The sequence below is a fragment of the Drosophila elegans genome, unplaced genomic scaffold, assembly GCF_018152505.1.
Source record: "Drosophila elegans isolate 14027-0461.03 unplaced genomic scaffold, ASM1815250v1 contig_684, whole genome shotgun sequence".
NCBI classification, from domain to species: domain Eukaryota; kingdom Metazoa; phylum Arthropoda; class Insecta; order Diptera; family Drosophilidae; genus Drosophila; species Drosophila elegans.
Genome location: NW_024546041.1, coordinates 1,050,467 through 1,069,787, shown reverse-complemented (window position 1 = coordinate 1,069,787; position 19,321 = coordinate 1,050,467). Strand labels below are relative to the sequence as shown.

The following is a 19,321-nucleotide window of genomic DNA, read 5'->3' as shown; positions in this document are numbered from 1 at the left end:
TGCGCCAATGGAATCAGGCACATTTAAAAAGTCCACTAATGCGGCAATGGAATCAGGCTATAAATTAGTTTCCCATTTTTTTTTCATATCAATATTATAAGACAGTTCGATTTTCTTAGATATTTTATATAATATCAAACCAAATGGCGGAAAACTAGTCTGAAATTGTTAAAAGATAAATTAGACATGTGTTTTAGTTGGTTTTAGTTTATTATTTTACCGTTTATACATTTTGTTTAACAGAAATGAAAAAAAATTTATTTTTTACCTTATCATAATTGTAAGACACTTTTGGTTTTTTTTGGTTATGATGTAGGAAATAAGAAACTATAAATATAAAAATATATATACTATAAGAAAACAACATTTTAATAGTTTATGGCAGGCAGAACCTTGACAAATACCAACATCAAAAATTCGTTTTTTCATTGAATAAACTTTCAAATAAACTTGGCTCAAGTTGGCTCCATTCAGACAAAATAACTGTTTTAAGGTTCTGAACGCGCCCATACTTGGCATTATCTTTATAAACTCGCCTTGCTAGTACTCCCCAAATGATTTCTATAGGGTTTAGATCCCGAGAGCACGCTGTCCAGTCCATAACTTCGACAGAACAATCTCGCGAAAACTGTGTGGTTGGACGGCTCGTTTGGATTCGGGCATTGTTCTGCATCAAATATGGGAGCAGGCTATTGTTCAAGACCCGAATGTACTCACTGCTGTCCATCCTGGAGCTTGTGAAGTGTAAATTAAGAGTTTCAAGCTTATTAAAAGCGCCCCAAACTATGACTGATCCGCCTTTCTCCTTGAAAAATTAAGGGGCTCCTTCCTCAAATCTCGCCAATAATGTCTAAATCCATCTGGTCCATCGAGATTAAATTGTTTTTTATCCAAAAAAATTTCCTTTTATGAAAAAAAATGTTAAGGGTAATTTTAAAGATATATGTTAAATTGAATTTACTAAGTCCCAGTTAGTATCTAAATTGCGTCTAGCAAAACTAGTGCGAGCCATTTTATGACGCTTAGTAATTTGAGGTATTTGTTTTTAAATACCTCTGACAATATGTCCCGAGATTTTTAGAGTCCTTCAGACAGCCATTTGATTGACTTTTCGACGGCTGAGAGCAGCTAGCTGGGAGCACAACGCGTTAGAATTACTGGCTTTATGTAATATACGCCTTTTTTCGCAGTCAGAAAGTATTGGTTTTCGACCAGTGCTTCGTTTTTTACCATAATTATCTGGATTCTAGAGAAAATTTGTTGTAACGGTTCGACTTCTACCAATATTTCTAGATATTTGGCTCACATTCAAGCCGAGCAGAGAATAGGCCAGAATTGACCCTTTTATTGGTCTGTCAAGAGCATAGAGCGTTGTATTTTATGCAAAAAGTATTAAATTTTAATTACAATTGAATTTTAAGAAAAAAAAAATTGACACTGTTACGGCAACTTCACTTTTTGCAATGTGTCTTATAATTATGTAAAGGCAGAAACTAGGATAATTTCGTTATCTTGGTTGGAAATGTAACGGCCAAAAATAACAAGAAAGAAAGCAAACTTCGGCAAGCCGAAGTTCATATACCCTTGCAGCTATTGCAATAACTAAACATTTTTGAAAACATTAAAATTATAATTTACTTGCGTATATGTTTAAAAACATTGAACCTATGATGATTTCCAGTTCAATTATTAGATAGTTAGTTTATATATTTTTATTATTTCTTTGGGAGCTATATGATATAGTCGTCTGAATTTGATGAAATTTAAACTGTAATTCTAAAACCTTTATCCAAAGGTATATGTCGAACAACTAACAAAAAAATTAAAAAACACCAAAGTTATAATTTTTTAAAATTTTTTTTTCCGATTGTTCCTATGGGAGCTATATGATATAGTCGTCCGATCCGGCTCGATCCGACTTATATACTACCTGCAATAGAAAGACAACTTTTGGGAAAGTTTCATGCAGATAGCTTTAAAACTGAGAGACTAGTTTGCGTAGAAACGAACGGACAGACGGACAGACGGATAGACGGACATGGCTAGATCGACTCTCCTAGTGATGCTGATCAAGAATATATATACTTCATAGGGTCGGAGATGTCTCCTTCACTGCGTTTCAAACTTCTGACTGAAACTATAATACCTTCTGCAAGGGTATAAAAAGTAACGGTACGTTATGGACAAGCACTGCATTTACTTTCGTCATAAATTTTTGGTAAGCCTCTAGTTTAAGGAATCTACAATTTTTCAGGATTTCAATAAGCATTTTGCAGATGTCTTATAATTGTGATATGCACTGTAGTTTCATATACCATATACCCTAAGTTGATGTACTCCTGTAGAAATGCCGAGTACTGAGTTTTTAGGGCGGTGTGTCTATCTAGTTTAGCATCCAAACTTTTTAAACGACGCGTCTTCTGCTTTAATTTGATATTTTAAATTGACGCGTAAATAAAGCTTATATACGTGCCAATAGTATAAATATAGCATTAATATGAAATTATTTAGCTGCAGAAAAAATTTAAAGCTGATATCTCTAATGGAAGTATTTTTGGTCGCCTTCTTCATACAGGCCCGTCCACTGTGCGACGATGAGCAAGCTAGTCGGATTCAACTAAAAATTCGAATCCAAAAGTGAACAACATATATTGACCATTCCCAAGCTTAATGCAGTTTTCCTGCTTTGGCTTTGCTGAAGTGAAGTCCTTTAGTTCCCAAAATCGCTTAACTACTGCAGCAAGTTTGTCATCTTCTGAATGATCAGTAGTATCCTTAGCATTTGCAGCTAAAACAGAATTATGATTCGGCATACTCGAAACCATCCAACCAAATTTGGGATTCTGAAGTGTTAAAAACGTGCTGTCGAAATGAATTCAATACGGTCACAGTTATTTCGAAAAACAGATTGATTGGTTAAAATCAATCCAAAACTCCCCTTGACGAGCTTAATATAACGTGATGATTGCACCTTCAATTTCAAAAACTTCTGATATCAGATTTTGTGACGATTATTATTTATTTTACCAAAAAAAATTACTTTATTTTTATTCAATTAGTTTTGTAATCGGCACGCCGAATTGAGACTGAAATGTAACAAAGATGATTTTATTGTGCAGCTCTGTACCGATTACGAAACTTTATTAAATCTACAAAGCAGTTCACTGTTTACAATAGTTAGATATTTCTTATTTCTGAGTACACAGAAATACTTTAAAAGTCCTAGTGCTCGAAATTAATGTAACAGATTAATAAAAATTGTTTTAATTATAAAAGTTAAATTTTAAAAATGTTTTCCTTACAATTTTTAACATTTTGAATTTGTAAACTATTTTAAAAATTTTCCAATGTATATGAACTTTTTCTTCATTAAAATATAGTTGTCGGTAAAATTAGGTTAGTTGTTTTTACCTTTTAAAAATTAATTTAAGAAAAAAGATTTATTTAATTTGTATTTTACTTGGACACCATATTTTACGCAGACATTGAAAAAACCGAAGAACACAGTTCTGAAAAACTTATTTTTGTCTATTACACCATTGATCATGCTTCCATTACAAAATGCTCTAATACCAATTATTTTTAATCGAATTGGCTTGCATAGAGTTTTGCTTATTCAAATAAGCATAAAATGCTAATTAAAAAGATCTGAAATCGAGAAAATGTGTTATAAACCATTAGTTGCGTTATCTCAAAAGCTATAAGAACTCGAAAATAAAAATATCTATAATGGCGTTTTCAAATAAAAACCGAATTTTGGCTATAATTCCGCAATTATTCTACTTGAAGAATATATGTCAAAACAAGAAAGGAAGCAAACTTCGGCAAGCCGAAGTTCATATACCCTTGCAGCTATTGCAAAAATTAAATATTCTTGAAAACATTAAAATTATGATTGACGCGTGTATGTTTACATTGAAGCTATTTAAAGCTTATTTGATTGTTCCTATGGCAGCTATTTGATATCGTTTTTCGATTTTAATAAAATTAAAAGCGTAATTCTGAACTGTCAAATTATTAATTAATCATAAAGAATTTCTAAAAATAATATACAAAATAATAAAATTTAAATAAAAAAAAAATTTTTTTTATTATTTTTATTGTTTCCATGGGAGCTTTAAGCTATAGTCGTCCGATTTTGATTAAACTTAAACCGTAATTCTGAAATATTTAACCATCAAAATATCAAAAAGTAGCACAACAAAAGTTTTTCGGCTCGAGCTGCTTATTATTGTAAAATTGGTTTCCGCATCCTAAAACATCTCTTTTGATACGTACAAACGAAACAACAAAAGGACAAAAGTTTCAATTCAAAAATGCCCTCTAAATCATGTTTATTGAAAATTTTGTGAACGAAGTATCGGATTGAGATGATGAAGTGTCGTTGTATACGTATTTAAGGCCCAATTACAACCATGCCATAGACAGACTTTTTGCACCACCAGCCCCCCAACAGCTTCAATATCTAAAACTCTTATTCTTAAGACTCGAAAATAAAAAGAATTCTATACTGGCGTTTTCAAAAAATCGCTCAAATGTTCCGTTATTCCGTTATTATGTATTTTACTTGAAGAAAATATATGATGGAAACGTACACAGCCGTTTAAAATACTCTTTAAACGATATAGCACGTAACCGTAGCCTTAGTCGTTTGGAAGTTGTGGGCGTCTGAAATCAACCTTTTGTTTTATCCGTTTTCCCGCTAAAATAGCGTGTTGCATAGCAAAAGTTTTTCGCGTATATAAAGCCAGAATACAACCATTCAATAGAAGTAAGACTGCTGCACCGGCCCCAACAGCTCCAGTATAAGACTACATTTTTTTTCGCACTTTCACCCCCATTTCTCCGAAACCAAATGAAATACGAAATACGGGTGACAATCAGTGATACTGTGAGCTTTCATCCCGTGTTTGCCCAATTAACATCAGTTTGATAGTTATTTTTAAAGCGCTTCTGATGACTGAGGTAAATTTAAGAAGATTTGTAGTCGTTGACCTTCGTTTCATAAAGACATGCTAAGTTGGGGACATTGCTGAGCTGCATTGGTGCTGTAGTTGAGCGGTAATAAGCTGTTCAGAAAGCTTGGGCATGACAGTAGGAAAGTGCCAGCACCCGAAGGAGTGCATGTACGCGAACCAGTCAGCAAGTGAGCAAATCGGCTTTCTCGGAGTGCTGCAATTGTGCTGTAAGACACAAAAGCTTAGCATTGCTTTAATTTAATCAATCCAACTTAGCTGTGAAATGTGTTCTTGTTAATCTTGCTTCTAAAAATCAGCTGTTATACTGCCAAACCGAAATAATAAGCTCAATTGCAACTTCTATATAATTACTCATTGTTAAGTTGTAGTAGTTCTTCAGTTTCAGGGAAAATATATTTTTGGTGTTAGGGTCTGATTCTATTGTAAGATGTTTTCTATGTTATGCTTTTCTCTAACGATAATTACATAATGGTAAATACAGTAGCTTTGAAAGGTCTGCCCAATTTTTACTTGTTGTGCACGCTAAGTAGGTGCATTCAAATCACCGCTTCTCCTCAAGTCTCCGCTCCTATTTTCAATATCAAAGTCACCGCTCCGCTGTGAAGCGCTTTAGCTTATTTAATATTATACTAATTAACAATATACACCCGCACGTCGCGCAATACACATGCAAAATTCTCGAGTTCCTATTTCCCCCCAACATTTGATACAATCAAACCGGATTTTAATATTAGTTTTCATATCTTTCTACATTTATTTTAAATCCATTATATTAAAATTTTTATTAAATTCCACAAAAGTTATCGCCCAGCCACTGTGAAATATATTGATATTTAACTGTTCCCCAAAAATTGTTTATACCCTTGCAGAGGGTATTATAATTTCAGTCAGAAGTTTGCAACGCAGTGAAGGAGACATCTCCGACCCTATAAAGTATATATATTCTTGATCAGCATCACTAGGCGAGTCGATCTAGCCATGTCCGTCTGTCCGTCTGTCCGTCCGTCTGTCCGTCTGTCAGTCTGTCCGTCTGTCCGTCTGTCCGTCCGTTTATATGCAAACTAGTCTCTCAGTTTTAAAGCTATCTGCATGAAACTTTCCCAAAAGTTGTCTTTCTATTGCAGGTAGTATATAAGTCGGAACGAGCCGGATCGGACGACTATAGCATATAGCTCCCATAGGAACAATCGGAAAAATAAATGAAAAAAAATTATAACTTTGCTGTTTTTTAATTTTTTGTTTAGTTCTTCGACATTTAGTAATGGTTAAACATTTCCGATTTACGGTTTAAATTTCATCAAAATCGGACGACTATAGCATATAGCTCCCATAGGAACAATCGGAAAAATAAATGAAAAATATTATAACTTTGCTGTTTTTCAATTTTTTGTTTAGTTCTTCGACATTTAGTAATAGTTACATATTTCCGATTTACAGTTTAAATTTCATCAAAGTCGGACGACTATATAATATAGCTCCCATAGGAACAATCGGAAAAATAAATGAAAAAAAATTTTAACTTTTCTGTTTTTTATTTTTTTTGTTTAGTTCTTCGACATTTAGTAATGGTTAAATATTTCCGATTTACGGTTTAAATTTCATCAAAGTCGGACGACTATATCATATAGCTCTCATAGGAACAATCGGAAAAATAAATGAAAAAAATTATAACTTTTCTGTTTTTTAATTTTTTGTGTAGTTCTTCGACATATAGCAATGGTTAAATATTTCAGAATTATGGTTTAAATTTTATCAAAATCGGACGTCTATATCATATAGCTCCCTCAGAAATAATAAAAATATATAAAATAACTATCAAACAATTGAGCTGCAAATCATCATAGCTTCAATGTTTTTAAACATATACGAAAGTAAATCATAATTTTAATGTTTTCAAAAATGTTTAATTCTTGCAATAGCTGCAAGGGTATATGAACTTCGGCTTGCCGAAGTTTGCTTTCTTTCTTGTTTTTTTTTAATTTTTCCTTCACATTTTCCCATTAAAAACCAACTTTCCTGAAGCTAAACAATATAACAAATACTATTTCTTTAATTGTGCATTTTAATTTCAATTCCCCAGCCATAATCACATATTCTAATTATCCGCAACCACTCTGTACTGTGCTACAAATTATCGCACGGTGGTTCAATGTCTCACAATAAAATTTGCTTTCCGATAAAGAAAATAAATTTCCAATAATTACCGATTAATTCCAAACGGTCATCAAATTCGTTTCCCATAAATAAATACATAATTTTTTGAGTCCATATTACAATATTTGTGTATCGAATTTTTTTGATAAACAAAATCCGTAAATTTAATTTAGTTCGTAAAATTTAAATTCATCCACAGATTTAAGTGTAAACGTAAATCCTTACGAATTTCGATTTCCTAAATTAATATATATATATATATATGTCGGATGTTTAGTTTTGTTTTCGTGGTTTTACGTTATTAACATAAGAATTAATAGGAAAAGCTGATTTACTGAGAGTTACATGTTTACTTAGAATTAAAGCTAATGTTATGATTGCCACTCGTTGCTTTTTATTCCTCCCTCCACATTCCTTTCTTTATATGGGTTTCTGTGTAGAAGTGTTGCGTTAAGCCTAACGGAGGTCTGCGATGTGCAAATGAGACGGCCATATTTGGCAAAGTATGTAATCAAGAGGATGTTAGCCAATTTTGGCTGTATATATCAATCAGAACAGTCTCGATCGAGGTGCTGTCACGAAATGTCACAGCCGAGAAAGCATCCGATTTTTAAATTCAATTCAGCACAAAAAGACAAAAAAAAAGTTTTAAAAAAACAATTTTCACCGCGGGGATAATTCCAATTCTAGTGAAAACCATACGTCTACGCCAAGGAGACGTATTTTAATTTCTGGCGGTGTAGAGCGGAAGTTCCCCCAGATGTCTCTATACACTGTCCCTTCGCTCTCCCGCTCCAACTCTCCCCCCAAGTCTCCGCTTTGCTGTGGAGCGCTTTAGTTTATTTAACTTAAGTAAGTTCCTATTTTAAAGTGTAATAATAAACGTCGCGCAACACACTTCCAAATTTCTCGAGTTCTTATTGTTTTCGCTTCCCACGTGGGAAACCAGCGTAAAGAAGTCACCATCACACTAAAAATTGTCAATTGTTCTTTATGTTCATAATTAGTGTAAAGGACAAGGGACGAGGAAGAAGCATCCAATTGTGAGGCACCTTTTGTCGAAATTAGCTCACCGTAATTGGGCGGTGTGGTTAGTAAGCTGTATGGGAAAATCATTGGATATATCTTGTCCGTCTACCTTCGCTGTCCTCAATCTCCCGAAGTAGCTTTCTCGAGAGTTTGATCGAAATACGATCTTCAGCGCGTAGCGGTTACTGATCACCCTGTTGTCAATGTTCGTCAAATCATTGTTAGCATTCCTCACCAACTTCACTTGTTACACCAGCACCAAGTTTTTTTTATTGATATCCCACCATAATCTCATCCTGGCTTTGACACCGTTTGAGGCGACACACTTTGCTTCGACCATGATCTTTTACGCTTGATGTGCTCATGTGTGATTCATTTTCAATCGCCAGTGACCAGAAAAGTCTAGTTTATTACAGTTCAGTAAAGATTCGCAGATTGAGACGAGGTCCAAAAGGTTATGTTGAGATAACTAATGTGGCACGTATACATAGAGTTTTTTTGTCATCTTTTTCATCTCCTAATGCATTTAGACGGTTTCTCTGCTTAGTTTGAGCTCCTCTGGCCAGGAAGACTTATTCTCAAATCGAGAATACTTAAACTGAAAAAACTTCTTGATTTTGGTAATTTCGCTCTCGATCTACTACTGAGCACGGAAATTCTGAAATCAAGACTGTTTAGAACGGTTTTTTTTTTCTCAGTGTACAGTTGAGCACGGAAAAACTGAAATCGAGTCTGTATATAACCTTTTTTTTTCCAAGTACCGCATTTCAGTAACTTTTTGAATTGCTCATTCTTTTTATTTTGAATACATTTTACATTCGATAGTAAACTAAAATTGTTATTAGGTTTTTTTTTTATAACTAACAAGTAGCTCTTACGACATTAAGCGAAGCTTGTGCCCTCTTCCCATCGGGGCGTAAAAACAAGATCGCGAGAGTTGAAAGAAAAGGGCCAGTAAAAGAACGGAGAGACTAATTAAAAATATATACCAAACTAGAAATGCAACTAATTATACAAGATACGTGTTATGTAAGATAAGAATAATGTTTTTTAAATTTGTAAAGTGCCAGTAGTAGAAATAATCTCAGTTATTATAGTCATTACATAACACTCTAAGTGGTTCATACATATCATATTTTGATCTTCAATGTTTCAAAATAAGAGGAATATAGTTCCTATTGATACAATTAGGCTCTGAGAAATATAGGTGGCCCAGTTGTACATTACTTTCCACATCCCACTGAATAAGTTTACGCATAAAAAAAATAAAAAGCATCGTTCTACGATTAGCTAAAGATGGTAAATTTATTAGAAGAAGTCTACTAGAGTAAGATGGTCAGATTAAAATTGCATCCCAGTTAACGCCCCGTAGAGCAAATAGTAAAAAATTATTTTGCACAGACTCTCCGGTCTATATGTACTCTATATTGGGGACTTTAAACTGGAGAGCAATACTCCAGAATTGGACGAACTAAAGTAATAAACGAAGTCTTTGTGAAATATATATCATCAAATTGCTTAGACCACCTTTTTATAAATCCATGCACTCCTCTGGCTTTATTTACCATGGATGTAATATGTTCAGAAAACTTAAGTTTTGGGTCCAAATAGACGAAAAGGTCATCAATTCAAATTTTAATCAACTTACAACCACCCAAAGTATACGTGTCACACTGGATTGGCCCGATAGAATGAAATTATTCAGCATTTAGCGCCTTTTAAGTTTAAAAGATTTTCACAACACCATGTTTGAATGGCGCCAAGATCCGTTGACAAGTCTGAACTGCGGAAAATATCGCAATATTGCAGGCATTACTTAACGTCATCTTCGTACATAAGGACGCGCGACTTTCTCAAGACTAAAGGTAAATCGTTAATAAATAATGTTAAAGAAGTGGGCCAAGGTTTCCCTGTGGAACTCCTGAAGTAACTTGGATCAGCTTAGAGACCGAGCTTTTAAAAAGGACTTGTTGTGTCCTACCACTCCACTCGAAATCCTTCTAAGAAAATCGTTTGAAAACCCTAATAAATCTAACTTCCGTACAAGAAGCGAATGATTTACGGAGTCAAATGCCTTGCTAAAATCCTTGTTATTCCTAAAGCCATTTATAACAAACGGTGTTAGCTCCAAAAGGTGGTATATCAGCGTGTTTTAAATCCACTCTGACATATAATCGATCTACAAAGATGTTGCAAATGGGGGGTAATAACGTTTTCGAAAAGTTGGGGATAGCAGACAACTTGGAGATACCTCTATAATTGCTAGTATTTGATTTATTTCCCTTTTTGTGAAGGGGAATAAGAAATGATTCCAAATAGGTGGAATTTCAGTAGTTTCTAAGGTTAGGGTAATCTATTTGTGAAGTGGTCTGGACAGGGTCTTTTCGCAGTATCCAAGCACACAGCTAGGAACCCCGCAGGACCCGGTGAGTAGACTGGTTTTACACTTTGCGGATCTTGAAGTAGGGAGCTTTCACTCACACTCGGACAAAAGATTAAGTAAGACTTCGACATTCCTTCTGAATAAGACTGATTAGGACAGGAGGTAGATGAACTAGTCGTTTGGATTAACTGCGCAAGAAGTTCGGCAATTGTCTCATCACTGTTTGCCGTTTGCAAATGATAGCGATGCTGGGTATGAGGCGGATTTACGCTTAGTTAACAACATAATAAAACTGTTTTGGATCTTTTGAAAACTGGACCCCACAACGAGTTAAACAAGCTCTATAACACTACGCGCTAAGCACGCCCAGCACTTATGTATTTGAAACATAATTTTTTTTGTTTCTGTGATTCTTATTCATTTACGACCTTATTAATTTACGTTCCCCAATCTTCTCAGTGTAAAATTTTCAATTTTAGCGCGGTAAATGATAGAAAACTTAATATTATATAAAAATTATACTACAAAAATTTGTGTTTAATCACCAACATTTCTAATATAATGTATAATTCATTTAGATTGGACGCCTATATCCTCAAGCCGTTTATTTTCCCATTCGGACTTTATATTTGACTTTAAAAATAGAGCAACGAGAGAAGCACAAAACTGCGGAACAAGCTGGGAAAATTTCTTGCTCGGTGAGTAAAAGGTTTTTTATATGCCTATATCTGCCACATTTTTTGGAACTTTTCCACCGAAGATTAAACCCTAAATTAAATCTCGATCCCCTAGAAATCTTTTTTAGTCGCATTTAAAACACTTCGTACATTGCAAGATGGTAATATAAAATAAACTCTTTAATAAAAAAAATGTTTAAAATTTTATTTTCTGAATAAAATAAAAATGACAGCGATTTTGATTCAATTATAAATTACCAAATTGTTGAACATTGCATGTGACGCATAACATTAAATAACTTAGATAATATTTCACTCACAATGGTGTTTGGTATCTCAAACGATAGCACAAAGGCGCACAAGCATGCAAAAAATGTACACACAAACATTATTTTGTAATTTTACAAAACTGCTAGCCATTTAAAATGCCTTGGGAAAATAGGTACTTATGTCTACCTCAAAATCCATAACATATTCTTAAAAATAATATATTTAGATTAATAAAAATTTTTGCGTTTTATTGAAAACATTTTCATAGGTTTTGCCTCCCATTTATATGCTCTTGCAGAGATTATTATAATTTCTGTGAGCAGTTTGCAACGCCGTGAAGGATACTTTTCAGACCCTATGAAGTATATATATTCCTGATCAGCATCACTAGGGGAGTCCATCTTGCTGTGTCCGTCCGTTTCTTCGCAAGCTATATGGATGAAACTTTCCGAAAAGTTGTGTATATGATGTATTCTATGAAAAGCTTGTAACAGATAGAAGGAAGCGTTGACCTTATAAAGTATATATTATGTTGTCAAAAAAGTCTTGCGGTACCAACCAACTAGCTAAGGTGCTGAAAGCGCGTAGTTCTTGTTTTATTCGTAGCATCAGGTCATTTCACGCGCTAACACGTGTTTGATTGAGTCTTTTAAGTCGTTCGTGAGTTATAGTGTCGCAATCATGGAGCAAAATAAAGAGAAAATACGGCATATTCTACAGTACTTCTACTATAAAGGCAAAATGCATCTCAAGCCGCCAATAAAACCATTTGAAGAAGCTTGGAGTCACTAAGAACCTCGATGTATGGGTGCCACACACACGTATCGACGCATGCGAATCGCTTCTAAATCGCAACAAAATCGACCCGTTTTTGAAGCGTATGGTGACTGGCGATGAAAAGTGGGTCACTTACGTTAACGTAAGGCGCAAACGGTCGTGGTCGAAAAGCAATGAAGAGGCCCAGACGGTGGCCATGCCTGGATTGACGGCCAGGGAGGTTCTTCTGTGTGTTTGGTGGGATTGGTAGGGAATAATCCACTATGAGCTGCTCCCCTATGGCCAAACGCTCAATTCGCACCTGTACTGCCAACAACTGGACCGCTTGAAGGCAGCACTCATGCAGAAGAGGCCCTCTTTGATCAACAGAGGTCTTCCATCAGGACAACGCCAGGCCACACACGCGCCAGCAGCTCCGGGAGCTCGGATGAGAGGTTCTTTTGCATCCGCCGTATAGTCCGGATCTCGCACCAAGTGATTACCTGTTTCCGTCCATGGCGAACGCGCTTGGTAGTCTGAAGTTGGCCACAATAGAGTCCTGTGAAAATTGGCTCTCCGATTTTTTGCCAGTAGGGAAGCGAGCTTCTATGAGAGAGGCATTACGCGTCATCGAACAAAACGGCGCATATTTGACTCTAATCGCATTATTGTAACCAATTTTATGAACAATTGAAAATTCAATAAAAACACCGCAAGACTTTTTTGACAACCTAATATTCTTGATCAGGATCAATACAGTCAATCTAACCATATCCGTCTGACTGTCTGACTGTGTACGTTGAGATCTCGGGATTATCATGCAGCTCATTTCAAACTGAGCTAATTCATGAGCAAGTTGAGTAACAGGTTGGTCTATGGTGTGGTCTATGACTTGCACTTTATTGATAACACTGACAAAGGGTATTTTGATTTCTTTCAGAAGTGTCGGTGAAGGACACATTTCCGTCTGTCCGTCCGTTTCTACGCAAACTAATTGTCTTTCTATTGCAGGTATATAAGTCGGAACGAGCCGGATCGGAGGACTATATTATATAGCTCGCATAGGAACATCCGGGTGAAAAAAATGAAATAAAATATAACTATGCTGGTTTTTAATTTTTTATAGTTCTTCAATATTTAGTGATGATTTATTATTTTAGAATTACGGTTTAAATTTGATGAAAATTGGACGACTGTATCATTTAGCTCCCATAGGAACAATCGGAATATTACAAAAAATATTAAAACAATTGTAAATTCTCATATTTTCAATATTGTTTGTAATTCTTTTGGACATATGAATGATTAAGTAATTCAGAATTATTCTTTTATTTTTATTAAAATCGGAACACGATATCATATAGCTGTCATAGGAGCGAGCGAATAAGTTAAATGAAAATCATCATAGCTTCAATGGGTTCTCATATATTTCGAAATTTATATTTTTTAAAGATTGTTTGAGCTCAATCTCAAAGCAACAATTCCCAAGAAATGGTCGTGGAATATAATGCCCGCTATTGTAAAAGATAAAAAAAACACGACTGTTGATATTACTGTCTAGGCTTGATGCGTTCTGATCATCGACTGACCGCCCTACAAATTTTCGTTTTTTTCTACCCGTTTGCCAACGTTAACTTTCTGTAGCCGATTGCCTTACATGATTTTGGATTTAAAAAAGTATAAGTGAAAGTCTTAGAAACTGATGTTAAAAAAAAAAAACGCGCTGCCACCGGTCGAGTTAACGTATATTTGCATGATCACCTACCAATGAAGTTCCAGTGATCTTGGACAACGTCATCTGAAATAGGTGCGATTGGCCTTGAATTTAATATCGCCTCCAATTCAGTGAATACAGTGGTTTGCTCAGCCATATTGTTTACTAATAATGATTTGGCTTATTGGGTATAAAACAAAATTGAAATCCCTTTGCTGCACTAAGCACGAACAATTTTGCAGTGAGTCTTGATTCAGTTATTTCCTTTTGAATTTCTCGAGTTTCGCTACGCCTCCCGTAATGTTTGTAGCGTTGTCGCAGTAAATGCGTCGAGCTACGAATCTTTGAATGCATGCTAGAATTGTATTAGTAGACAAATCAGATACTACTTCTATGTGCATTGCTTCCGATGCGAAACACACAAAGACAGCAGCATCAATTTTGTATGGCGATTTTCTTCGTAATCTGTACTACGCCAATAAAATCGACACACGTATCCAGAAGTGGGCGATGGCCACGAAGGCGAAGCAGGAATATTTCTCATAACTTGCTGCAGTAGCCTTGCTTTGTAAGGAAAACAGTGAGTGCATTCGTAAACGACCTTCTTTGCTAACTATTTTGCATAATCGATCCAAAACTTTGTCGTACTAAGGATACTTAAACCTTAGGTCCTGCGTGAAGACTGAAAATTACTTTTTCAAACTTCATTTGCGTAATAAAGCGAATTCATCGCTGTACGCCTATTGTTGAATATGAGCAACTACTCCAAAACGATTCGAGTTAGACGAATACCGATATATGAACCACTTAATCTACCTTCAACTTGAGACTGGATACTAAGCCATTGTACACTCGATACACGTAGGAAATGATGCGAAGCGAGCGAATGTATCATGAAGATGTTCCTCGTTGTTGCATATAACCATTGCGTTCTTTGTTACTTCTATCGGTGAGGGCAGTGAACGCTTAAGTACCGCAACAAAGCAATTCAGCTGCGTTGCGTGCAACCCCATCCAATGCGAAGTAAATTCCATCAATAAATTGTGTTAATTTATGCTGAAATTTTCGAAATGTTCTATTTAACAAGACCGCTGCACATAATTCTAAGATGCTCTAGCCCTTGCGATCAACATGTTGACCAACATCTCTCCTTCATCTTGCATACGGATATAGTTGCAACAGCCATATGCTCTTTCGGACGCATCTGCGAAGCCGTGAATTTGACCCTTGTATCGGGGAGAGGTGCATACAAACATTGGTATTGACAGATTTTTCAAGTCGTTTAGATATATAAAAAGCTCTTTCAAGAGTTACTGTAAGTCGTCGGTAATAGGTTAATCCCAAGCAAGCCGTTTCAGCACAAGAAACATTTCACATCGAATTACAATTGGTCTGATCAGTCAGGGAATCAAACACCGTTGCTATCGTAGAAAGTATTGATCGTCTTGTTGCTCTTAAATCAGGTAAAAACTCAAACCGAAAAATGATATTGTTGGGTCTAGGTTGCTTAGCGTTGCAGTGAGTTCTTCAAATAATTTCAACGAGTTGCTACATTTTTTCATTGTAAGATCGGCACTCTCCAGTAAGGCAGTGATCTGCGTCTTCTTGGTTTGTAGTTCCTCGATCTGTCGTCTCCGGCTAGCCAGTCATCAACGTACAGATCAGACCGTGTTGTGGCTGTACCGATTGGAAACTGTGATTGAAATAGATCATATTTGTATAACGTTGGCTGCAAATAGCCAAAAACGAAGCAGTAGATAAGCCATATGTAACCGTAGTAGCCATAAAAGTATTAGTTGAAACCTTCTGTCCCTTTCAACTACAATAAATTGTCTATACATTTTTGTGATGTCTCCTGATAATGCCTTGTTGTTTAGCCGGAAAGACAAAACTGTTGTGACTACATTTTGTTGGATAGTTGGTCCCACGAGAAGTATATCGTTTAACAATGTGCCTGAAGTTGTTTTTGCTAATGCGTCAAAAACGACACGCAGTTTAGTTGTGAGGCCCTGTGGCTCCATAACACAGTGATGTGGGATATAATAATGTGGCATGCTTCTATCTACTTTGCGAAATGGCGACATGTGGCCTTGCGAAATATACTCATTTACAAAATCTACGGATGCCTTTTTTTAATATATCGTCTCGATCAAAGCGTTTCTTAAGAGTGGAAAATCGGGTTTGAGCGATTACGAACGATATTCCACGACTAGCGGTGGATTCTTTGAATGAAAGTCGCACCTCTATACGACTTTTACTATACAGTTTTAACAAAACGCTCTTCACAAAGGGATTTCTCTACAGCTAATGTGGGTGGCGAGACTTCGTATTCTTAATTTTTAATGCAACAAGGGTTGGCGGTTCTTGAACCAGAATGAATTGGCATTATGGGTACGATATTACATTGTTTGCCTCATCCATTGACCAATTCATTGAAGCTCAGAGACAGAGATAAATATATGGATACTGCTTGAGATTTTTTTGGTTATAAAATCACGGTCAGACTGCCCTTTTAACGTTAAATTCAAACTTTATGGTTTTGTTTATAATATTGTGTTTATCCCGCTAATTTAAACTTTTAAAGTTTTTCAGTTGTTACCTTTTAATGGTAAAAAATATTTCGTATACAATTGGGCCTAGATTTTTCATTTCGTTTTGTCGACAACTTCAATAAAGGAATGGTATTTTTATACCAAACCGGTTCATATTTTTTACTATCGGGTATCGGTTCTGACAATTTTCCTCATTCATTGCTCATTGGAATCGTCATAGGTTGTCTTGCTCACACTTACGTAAAATCGTATAGCTAAAACAAAAAATGAGCAATGAATGAGGCCAACAATGTAGTCTCATATGCCACCAATGATCCAGCCGAATTCCGTATTGATCGAGCTGGGCATGCGAAGCCCAACTGAACACTTGCCAACCGGGATAGCATTGAAAAAACCTTCGGTATTGATAAGAATGCCAATCTGTTTTTGCTCGTGAAAATGACGGTCAGCCAGAACCACTCCTTCAGAAGAACTCCTTCATTGAGTAATATATATGAATTCTTGAGAATGAGTTGTGCAAATTGTGTTTATTACCGCAAATGTTGAAGCCCATTCGAAACTTGAAATGCGTGATTTAATAGTAGCGAAAACGTTGAAATGAATCTGCTACACCGCTGACGGCTTGTGCTACGCGAGATCTATCCAACTGCAGGCGTTTAGCAATTTTATTTCTGTTATAAGGTTGACTTCAGAACAGGAATCTAACAAAGCACGAACTAGATGATAGTCGCCGTGTTTGCTTTTCATAAAAACTATGGCGGTCGCCAACAAGAAATCGGACTCTATGAATTCCAGTCTTTGATCGAGGCTTTACAAAGAAAAATTTTACAATTGGAAATAAAATGATCGGATTAGTCGCAAAAGATGCAAGTAGATTGAGAGGTCTCGGCTTTAACAACTGGCTATGATTGTCCTTTCCTGAATTCTCTGACGACATTCTAAAAATTGGCAACGAAGTGTTAACATTTTGCAGCAACTATCCCATTCTGGCAATTGATCGAATATTTGCTTCTCGTCTAAACTCAGCCACGTTTCTGGATCAAATTTTGATAAAACGAAATGAATCATAATTGCGTGAGCAATTTCTGCTGAGCAGAACTTAATGATAGAAGAGAGCCCCGAATGGATGATGTAGTATCAACCAGTTTTTGCAGCGAAGTAGGCTCTGCAAGCCTCATGCATGTCAAGCTGAACAAGTTCGATATAGAGTCAAATAAATTAAAACATCGTTATCATAGCGAGCTTAAGGGGGCAGAATAGATGGTTTGCAAATAAAAAAAATTTTGTTTTGTCGCATGTTGCAAATGCATATAAATTGCGTACATTTTACGAATTTGCATTCGAGCCTATATATCGAAAAGCAGATCGCTTTCAAATAGGTAATGCCTATTTTAATCTATAAATCATTTATGCCAGAATATATTAATCTTGGACATATGGTTGAGGCGAAGAAGGAAGGGAAATATTACCTACTTCAACAAGCCATAGTTAGGGACTCAAGTCTAACTACAAAATAAAGAGTAGTGTTTGACGCTTCGGCCAAAACTACTATAAAGAAAAGTCTTAATGACATAATATGAATTGGAAGAAATTTTTGATATAATTTTGAATTGGCGTTAATGGGAATAACGAAATTGGTAATATAATTAGAAATACACATTTTGGGTGTATGACTCCTACATGGATGTTATCATAACAGCAGCCTATTCAGCGAAAAACGTCATAAATATAATAGAGCAGATTTCCAGCGAGTTCTTTCCATACTATCGAAAACTTACGACCCATTAGGATGGTTGGCCCCAGTAACCATTACAGGGAAGCTATTTGTGCAAAAACTTTGGATTTCTGAAAATAACTGGGATGAGGAATTATCAAATGATGGTGCCCAGGAATGGTCGGATTATAAAGAAAAAATTTTATTATTGGAGAAAATCCGAATACCGAGATGGATTCAAAGCAAATTGAATTCGATTATTGAACTGCACGGACGCTTCGGAAAAGGCATAGGCTGCAGTTGTATATACAAAAGTGAAAAGATTGGTTACAATAGAAGCCAGCATTAACAAGAAAGCTTGCCGAAGTTCATATACCCTTGCAGCTATCGCAAGAATTAAATATTTTTGAAAACATTAAAATTATGATTTACTTGCGTATATGTTTAAAAACATTGAAGCTATGACGATTTGCAGCTTAATTATTTGATTGTTCTTTTATATATTTTTTTTATTTGTATGGGAGCTATATGATATAGTCGTCCGATTTTGATGAAATTTAAAACATAATTCTGAAATATTTAACCATTGCTATATGTCGAAGAACAAAACAAAAAATTAAAAAACAGCAAAGTTATAATTTTTTTTCAATTATTTTTCCGATTGTTCCTATGGGAGCTATATGCTATAGTCGTCCGATTTTGATGAAATTTTAACCCTAATTCTGAAATATTTAACCATTGCTTTATGTCGAAGAACAAAACAAAAAATTAAAAAACAGCAAAGTTATAATTTTTTTTCAATTATTTTTCCGATTGTTCCTATGGGAGCTATATGCTATAGTCGTCCGATCCGGCTCGTTCCGTCTTATATACTACCTGCAATAGAAAGACAACTTTTGGGAAAGTTTCATGCAGATAGCTTTAAAACTGAGAGACTAGTTTGCATATAAACGGACGGACAGACGGACAGACGGACGGACAGACGGAATGACGGACGGACAGACGGACTGACGGACGGACAGACGGACATGGCTAGATCGACTCTACTAGTGTTGCTGATCAAGAATATATATACTTTATAGGGTCGGAAACG

At 35.5% G+C, this 19,321-nt stretch overlaps 1 protein-coding gene across 2 annotated transcripts in view; it reads left to right on the top strand.

Annotated features, from left to right (window-relative positions):
• The window catches only part of LOC108134646 (transcription-associated protein 1), a 325,375-nt gene that overhangs the window by 266,149 nt on the left and 39,905 nt on the right, over window positions 1-19,321 (top strand). For both annotated transcript variants that reach the window (XM_041710011.1, XM_041710010.1), the window contains exon 14: window positions 11,124-11,243. In XM_041710011.1, coding sequence (XP_041565945.1) covers window positions 11,124-11,243 — 120 coding nt within the window. The remainder of the gene's footprint in view (window positions 1-11,123; window positions 11,244-19,321) is intronic.